Below are 8,902 nucleotides of genomic sequence, written 5' to 3'. Positions count from 1 at the left end.
GGGGGGGGGAGACTTACGTTTGACTCGGTAGTCGGTGCCTGGGCTCGACGGGACTAGGAGAAGGAAGCCTCATACTCTGGAATCGATCACTCGGAGCAAGTAGCTGCTCCAGCAGCAGGACGAATGTTAAACTTTAGATTCTCTTCGTCGCTTTTTGATTTTCCGAGAAAATTAGAGAGTTCGTTTGTTAACGTATGCACTGTGTCTTTTTTGGGTCAAAGATGAGCTGTGTTATTTACAATTATTTTGTCAATCGCTTCAGTTAAAGGATCCAGACTTAAATCCTTACAGGAAGATGAAGCAATCCAGATCATCATAAAGCCCGATTTAAAAATGATTAGTTTTGGAGGCCTAGGCCCATTTATGTGAGTCCATAAACCTAGGAACACAACGTCATGATGGTTTTATTCGGCTTTTAGTGTTCAATCACACGTAGCAGTAAAGTTAACTTAGAACGTGATTACCTACAAATTTGTTGGTTAAATTCGATCAAGGCAATTTTGCCATTCGTGACTTGCTTGACAGCAAGATTTTTTTTTTTTTTTTAAAGCTGAATATATTATGCTATATATCCACGATTTTTGTTATTTTTTAAGCAACATTTTTTTTTCTTTCTTCTTTTTAAGCTTTGAATTTATTTACCTAACAAATCTTAAAGGCAATTCAAGGACATCTTCACCCCAAACTAAAACCGATGTGACAGTGTCCGTGTGTAGAGTTAGGATCGTGTTACATTGAAATGTCTTGAGATCTCACACCTGAAAATGCAAAACAATTTGATTATATCATTCATCATAACTCAGTCTTTACATGAGCTTCTTACCTTTATTCTGTTATCTCTTGAACCAAAGAAAAGATTATCTCCTACCGAAGGTAGACAACTGATTTCTTCAGTGTGACTGTCACTAAACGTTCTCAAATACGTGAAAGGTTGAGAGTTATAGGTGTACAAGCCGTCTTCGTCTTTCCACAAGGAAATGCGACCACACTAATTCCAACAAAAGCAAAAAGTCAATCAAAAAGAGAATGATAGACATGTATTAAATATTTAAAAGCTCGAGTGCTTACACTAGTGCCGACAAAAGGCATCCCATTTGTAAAAGTCATTGCTGTGACAAGTCCATGAGGTTCATTGATACGTGTATTCAGTACATCAGTGCGCGCATTGTACGACTACATATACAGAAACAGATCAAACAAATTCAAAAAACGAGAACACCCTAAGGAAACAGGAGAAAGAGAAAGCAAAAAGTCCTTATCTCAGAGGTTCTGTTGGTTCATATTTGATGATCTTGCTTGTTAAGTATACTTCTCAAACTGTTTCTAATCCAATTAAGAGCCAATTGCCTTTGGCTATGAGACAACCCACTTCCCCTTGCAAGTCTTCTTCCCCTATCAACTGATAGGAAACTGTGTTGAAACATAACAACCTCCCGGATATGTTGGCTGCATAGAGTCTCTTTCCGGAGAGAATGTTTTGACACTTTAGGTTGGATTTTCCGTAAAATTTAGAACCCACAAATACATACACATATAGTATATACATACCCAAATATATATTTTTAGAACCCCGGAGCTAGAACCTCCAATTGGAAGTACTCTTAGAACATGATTATCTTCACATTTAACATCTAGCTACAAATTTGTTGGTTGAATTCGATCACCAATTTCAATAAAATGATCAAGGCAATTTTGCCATTGCTGACTTGCTTGATAGCAAGATTTAATCAGGACCAGCTCTGAAATTTTGGGAGCTGTATACGGTCTAAGAAGGATTTATATAGTTTGGAGGGTTTGATTTTTTTTAACAAATTTATAGGTTTATTTATATATATTTTTTTTTCAAAATTTTGGGGCTTGAGTAGAATGTTTCATCCAGCTTGGCCAGAACCTGCCCCAGATTTAATCCACGATTTTTGTTATTTTTAAGCAACAATTTTTTCTTTATTCTTTTTAACTAATGCATTGTAAGCATTTCCTCTTGTAGATGTTAATATCTTCGATTTGTTATGAAGATGTCCTTGAATTTATTTACCTAACAAATCTTAAGGAGACTTCAGCTACTTTTAGAAGGAATACTTGAATATGCTTTCGTGTTCAATTCAAATTAGAGCCAATGATACTTACAAAACTGGACTTCTGAGAAGTCACTAGTGGCGACAGGTTGCTAATTTGATGGCCCCCATTGTCCCCTTGCTGGAAAATACATGAAGGTCTTTTGTTCTTTTGTTCTTTTTATCACTAGCTAGTTTTACTGGTTAATCAGGACGTTTTATTTAAAAAAATATAAGTACAGTAGTTACGTTTTAACTTAAGAACTAATATTAAGAAAGTTTGTTAACTTTTTTGAAAAAAAAAATCATTAAATCTATATGTTTAACTAATTATAAAAGATTACATAATTTAATTGGTCACATAATATTTAACAAGCAAAAGAGTTAAATCAAATGTAAAAGTATAATATTTTGGAACAGAAATAGCAATTACAAGTTTCCACTGCTTGTGTTTTCCTGTTTTGGCTCTTTATTTTTCATTTCCTTTATAATTTCATTACAAAATAAAATTATTTACATTGTTAGAAACTTTTGTCGCTTTTATTTATTTGTAAAGAGGTTTCTCTAAAAATATGTTGGCAAATATGCTAGATTTGTACATAACCTTTGTTGAACAAAAACTAGATTAATATATTTGTTTTCTCCAGTGCAATTTGCTATTATTTCGGACATTGTCCAAAGTGATACTATTATTAATAAAATACTTTTTTAGTCAAACGAACAATAAAAACTTAAAATAATAAAAACATTAAGCCGACAAACACACATCCAAGTTTTACTTATAGGAGAAGTCCTGTACCTAGGAATATTTTACACCAAGAATGAATAAACTCATGTAAATTTCCAAAAATATTCATTTTCTATTCACGAAGTTACTTTATTGATACCTATTGGATAATTATTTTCTGTCCGTACATATCTCTTTCCAGTCTCCACTTTCTTCTTTTTCTTTCTTTTTTCCCCTACATCATTATCACAAGTTTCTTAATTTCGAGCCACGTTTGCATATTATATTCGAATAAAAATCATACGATCCATAGTGTTTCAAAAAAAAAAAAAAAATCATAGGATCCATTACAATAAAAACAGAGTATGTTTTAAAAAACATAATAAATCACGCGTCGTGATAGTTCTATATGAATGAGTTTTAACACAAGAAGAGGATCAAAGATACTGGTCCATAATTTATGAATTGTCTCTTAAGTGTTCCCGCCTTTTGTTGGCAGTTAACATCAGTCCACAATGTTTTTTTCCTTTCTACTGCTGAATCCATTTTGATTTTAAAGACACGAATTCATGGCTAGCTTTATAACCATATTTTCATCAGATGCTGACGTTGACTATTGACTATTGACTTTGACGAAAAGATTATTATCAATATATACAATAATCAATTAAGTAAAACTTAGGATAAACAAACAGATGAGATGAGACTTTGTGTGAAACAAGTGTGTGAACATGACTATAAGCTGATTAGTCGTCATTGTTCAGTGAATCTAAACAATATCATCTTTTTATCATAGGATTTTGCTATATTTGTGTGTATAATTCCATAATTTTTCATTTCTTGCCTTTGCTATATCCTAGCTAGAAGTATACTCTATTTGTTTTCTCCCCCTGGCTTCTTTTGCTCAGTCCCATGACCATTACAGAGTTGCCAAAAGTCCAATTTAATTTGTGAATATGTAGGTAATTCATATTAATAGATTTTACTAAAATGTTATAATAGTGGGGGGCTTCAATTGTAACGTTTTAAAACATAATTTACAAGCATTTTACTCATAAGAAAATCTCATTGGTATGTTTGGTATATAATCCTAACTCTAACTGAATAACTGGTATCAGTATATCACCGACGGATATATATGACAAAAAAAAAAAATTAGAACAAAAGAAGAGAGAAACAATTGAGGTAAATAGATAAATAATTTATGGAATGTAGCATTTTGCCATTTTGTGTTTATAATAATCACATCAATGTGTAAATAGAGTGTGGATAAAATTGTCATTTATTATGTACAACATGGCTTTGACCTAATCAGTGGCCATTCTATTATGATAGACATATATATGTGCGTGTAAATGATTTTGTTGATGAAATCTTTGACGATTATATATAGGAAAAGTGAAACCAATGACAAAGTCAAACCGCAATATAACCCTCGGCCGTATATATGTGTATTTGACTGTGTATAATTTTAACATTTTTCAATACTAGGTCATTTTGGCGCTAATTTTTTAATAAAAAAATTGTTGAACTCGGGGTTTGAAACTTGAACCTTAAACACCATGTGCATGCTATATAACCATCTCGGCCAACAAATATATTTGTTTGCTTAACAAACGCAATTATATAGATTTCTAAAAATTTATTCCGAAATGACCTTGTTTCTTCTTCTTCTTCTCTTGGACATGGGAGCTTGCGTAAATGCACAATGAAGGTGGGGTTCAACAAATTTTTTTCATTAAAAATTTAGTGTCAAAACGACATAGTATTGAAAAATGTTAAAATTATACATAGTCAAATACACATATATACGGCCGAGGGTTATATTGCGGTTTGACTTTGTCATTGGTTTCACTTTTCCTATATATAATCGTCAAAGATTTCATCAACAAAATCATTTACACGCACATATATATGTCTATCATAAATCAATAATTATGTCCACATAGCTATACATGGCTTACACACGAAGAATACAACAAAAGCCCATATGTTTCCATAAGGTCACACGTAAAGAAACAAGTCTGGTCAAAAGCAATTCATACTGCTCCCATCTTGACTTCATGCTAAACACTAGTTGGTTAAATAAAACAGCACGGTGGCATATGAAATTAGAGAGTTGATTAGAAACTATCAACTTGATTACGTTAGACAAAAAAGAATACTGTTTTTAATAGTAATATCATTAACACAACTAGGTCACGACCGATCATAATTATCACAACTTGTCTTTATTTATAAAAGAAGATATCATAAACATCACCACCTCCTACCGGAAACAATACAAACATTTAATTTTAAGAAAAACAAAGAGACGCATTATTACCAAAGATACTTATAAGACCACTAAAACACCACCTTATATATGTATATAAAAACCATGAAGGAAAAAAGACCTAGGAAAGGTCACAACGGCATATATCTTCAGCCCCAATAAAAGGACCGATCAGCGACTAGGATGCACGCGGCCTCCGTTACGGTTGCCGTCGCCGGTAGGCTCATAACCCTGATCCCCACCAGAGGGGGTGAAGGCAGAGATAATGGTTTTCAAGACCATGGTTTTAACCAGCTTTCTTTCAACGGGGATCACACTCGCTGTTTCTTTAGTCACCTTTGTATCCGCCGTAGAGTTAGAACCTTCTCCTCTGGAACTCATTTTTAGCCTGTTTAAGTAGATGTACGTGTATATATGTATGTATGTGTCTGTGTGTTAGCTGTGAATGTATATGATATATGTGTGTTTTTGTTTATGTTGTAGTTTTGAAGCTAGACATGCAAATGTTTATATAGAGAACAATGAGAAGAGATGCCTAGGTGATAATTAAACTTGTTCTCTAAGTTCCTCATGTTCACACCAACGTGTCAGCCAGCCGTTCGTTGTAAGAGGAAATTTACATCTCCTACTTGTGATTTATAAAGGTAAAGATAGAAACTTGGAAAGTTTAGTATTTTCTCTAAAATTATGCTTTCATAACTTGAAGATTACAATCATTTCTCTTCTCTTATTTATACAAAAGGTAGGAACCATCTAGATCCTATCTACCTGGTCAAGATGACAGCTCATTCGGTTTGATCCTCAAGCGCTCCAAACCTGCTATTGAGCTGCAGGTGAGCTAGTCTTGCCGTACTTCCTTTTGCTTTACTCTTTACCGTTGCATCACTTTGTCGTTTCTCTAGTTCAGATTTGGACTGCGTGTATCTTAGACTGTGTGATGGGCTTGAGCTTCATTTGAGTGACTGGGCTTAATACCCCCGCGCAAACTCGAGGTGGGTGGAAAAGCAACTCCGAGTTTGAAACGAAGATTGTAGAAGCTATGCTGCGGAAGAGACTTGGTGAAGATGTCTGCCAGTTGCTGAGCTGCAGGTATATGTTTGACTATCAGAGACCCGTTAGCCACCTTCTCTCGAGCAAAATGATAGTGTGTGGCAAAGTGCTGCGACTTCCGGTGAAGAACGGGATTTGCAGTCAAATGAACCGCAGAGAGGTTGTCACAATAGACTTCTGCAGGTTCTAACTGAGGTAGGTTGATACTCTTCATCATCAGACCAATCCATTCTAGCTCACTGCAGTGTCTGAAAGTGTTCTGTATTCGGCTTCAGTAGAGGACCGTGATACTGAGTCTTCTTTTGGCAGACCAAGAAATGAGGTTTGTACCCATGAATGTACAGAATCCACCAGTGGACCTTCTTGTATCATGACAGCCAGCCCAGTCGTTGTCACAATATGCTCGGACCTGAGAGTTTGTATCAGATTCAAGCGTTAGCCCCATCTCTAAGGTACCTTTCACATAGCGTAGAACTCGCTTCAACAAGTGAAAATCTGCCACAGTTGGTTTGTGCATCTTCTGACACACTACATTTACAGCAAACTGAATGTCCGGTCTCGTCAGTGTGAGATATTGGAGCTTCCCAGCTAAGCTGCAAAAGTAAGTAGGATTGGAGAAGTACTCGTCTTGATTCGGCACTCTGTCTAATTGAAGAGGGAGAGGTGTAGGCATCGGAGCGCAGTCTAGCATCCCTGCAGCTTGGAGAAGGTATGTTGCATATCTCTGTTGGTTCAAGAACAGACCAGTGGGAAGAAGCTGAGCTTGTATGCCAAGGAAGTAACTGAGAGGCCCCATGTCCTTCATCCTGAACTCTTTACTGAGATTCTTTAGAAGTTTCTGAATGAGAGGCTGATCATTTCATGTGATCAACATATCGTCGACGTATAACAAGAGGAAAATAATGCTTCTGCTCTTTTGGTACACAAACAAAGAGGGATGACTGCTGTTACAGATGAAGCCAAACTCGATGAGAAATGAGCTGAACTTGTCAAACCAAGCCCGGGGGGTTTGTTTGAGCCCGTAAATCACCTTGTGAAGATTACAAACGTACTGAGGATGTTCTTTATCTTCAAAACCCGGAGGCTGTCTCATATAAACTGTCTCAGTAAGATCACCATGGAGGAATGCATTTTTAACATCAAGCTGCTTGATATCCCATAACTGACTTGGGAACTTCAGGTATACCTTTGACAGTAAGCAAGGCATATGGAGGATTGAGCTTCATGATCCCTGCTTTAGCTCTTGTTATCATACCATGAGAATTGTCTGGAGCTACTGGAGCTTGCAGTGGTTGTTGCACTTGAATATTAGGAGATCCTGGTGGTGTTGTGTGATCAGAAGCTTGAGAGGTCTGACTAGACTCTGATGTTGCTGGTTCTGCGGCTTGAAGATCAACAACAGCAGGTATCACCAAGGGAGGGTTGACAGAGGATCGCATAATAGGCTGTTGCTCTTCAATATCTTTAGCCGAAGCTGATCCATCTGTGTTGACATCTGGTGTACTTGAAGTATGAGACTTGCTTTGCAGTCTCCAAGCTGAGCTCAGAGGTGTTGTAGCTTCAGGAATCAGGTGTAGATAAGTGTCTTTGTAGGGCAATATATCTTCATCAAACAAGACATGCCGGTTAATATAGACTCTGCCTGTTGGAGGGTGATAGCACCTATACCCCTTATATTTCTCGTTGTACCCAAGAAAGACACACATAAGAGATTTCGGATCGAACTTGTTCTGTGAGTATGGTATCCTCCTCTGTATCTTCCTCTTCCACGGCTTGAGTAGCCTCCACGGTTTGTGTAAAAAGCTTGGTGAGGGGTGACTTCACGAACTGGCTGATAAGACTGGAGCTTGTCTTCAAAACCCGTGAGTTTGTAGACAATGTCTTCAAAGCAAGGCGCTGGAGAGATGTCCATAGCGTATTCTATCACTGCACACACTGACTCATACTCCTTTCCTAAGCCATTAAGCACTTCATAGATCTTTTCATTCTCAGTGATAGGAGCTCCAGTAGAATCCAGTTGATCACACAAAGACTTGATTTCCGCTAGATAGGCAGTCATAGTCTTAGTACCTTCCACGGTGGTCTGGACTCTGCGCTGTATATCTAGCCTTCTTGTGGCTGAAACTCGATTGTACTTCTTAGCCAGAGCAAGCCATACATCTTGAGAGGTGTGGAGACCGTAGACCAATTTGAGAGCATCTTCAGTTAGAGTACCGAAGATCCAGGCGAGAATCAGGTGATCTTTCTTCATCCATTTTGTGAACTCCGGATTTGCTTCTTCTGTTACATCATCGCCATTACGTATGGTTGTGGTTTCAGGAGGTCGTGGTTGTGCACCGGCGACGTAACCCAAAAGCATCTGACTTGAGAGGAACTGCTCGAACTGAAGCTTCCATAGAAGGTAGTTTCCTTTTTTGAGCTTCAAGGTGACGACTTGTGTGATGGTGAGCTGGTCTTGACGCACTTCATTTTAATTTAATCTTTACCGTTGCATCACTTTGTCGTTTCTCTGTTTCAGACTTGGGTTGTGTGTATCTTGAGACTGTGTGATGGGCTTGAGCTTCAATTGAGTGATTGAGCTTAATAATTTAAGCTTAGAAAGAAATGAAAATGAACCGAAACTTGCATTTAATTCATTTAAAAGAAACTTACATAATAGGGCTGTTCGTTTCATTGACGCAGGTTCCTGCGGCTGCGTCTGCGGCTGAGGCTGAGTCTGTGGCTGCGGCCATTCGTTTGGTTGTTGTTCGTTTTTCAGCCGCAGACTCAGACTCAGCCACAGACTCAGACTCAGCC

At 37.2% G+C, this 8,902-nt stretch overlaps 2 protein-coding genes across 2 annotated transcripts in view; both read right to left on the bottom strand.

Moving 5' to 3' along the window:
• LOC106320810 (putative UDP-glucuronate:xylan alpha-glucuronosyltransferase 3) overlaps positions 1 to 226 on the bottom strand; it is a 2,551-nt gene extending 2,325 nt beyond the window's left edge. The window contains exon 1 of the mRNA XM_013759161.1: positions 18 to 226. Within this exon, the coding sequence (XP_013614615.1) occupies positions 18 to 73 (56 nt within the window). The 5' untranslated portion in view covers positions 74 to 226. The remainder of the gene's footprint in view (positions 1 to 17) is intronic.
• A 6,151-nt stretch (positions 227 to 6,377) lies between these two features.
• LOC106320806 (uncharacterized mitochondrial protein AtMg00810-like) lies at positions 6,378 to 6,902 on the bottom strand. The gene has a single exon (XM_013759159.1). It carries the CDS (start codon positions 6,900 to 6,902, stop codon positions 6,378 to 6,380), a length of 525 nt encoding a protein of 174 aa, XP_013614613.1.
• Positions 6,903 to 8,902: the final 2,000 nt, after the last annotated feature.

Source organism: Brassica oleracea, unplaced genomic scaffold (assembly GCF_000695525.1).
Source record: "Brassica oleracea var. oleracea cultivar TO1000 unplaced genomic scaffold, BOL UnpScaffold01074, whole genome shotgun sequence".
Lineage (NCBI taxonomy): Eukaryota > Viridiplantae > Streptophyta > Magnoliopsida > Brassicales > Brassicaceae > Brassica > Brassica oleracea.
The sequence above is the reverse complement of the archived record's forward strand: the minus strand, read 5'-3'. Positions and strand labels throughout refer to the sequence as shown.

Bases quoted from the DNA above. Each gene is read 5' to 3' on its own strand.
- LOC106320806 (XM_013759159.1), bottom strand. From the start codon at position 6,902: ATGGGGCCTCTCAGTTACTTCCTTGGCATACAAGCTCAGCTTCTTCCC.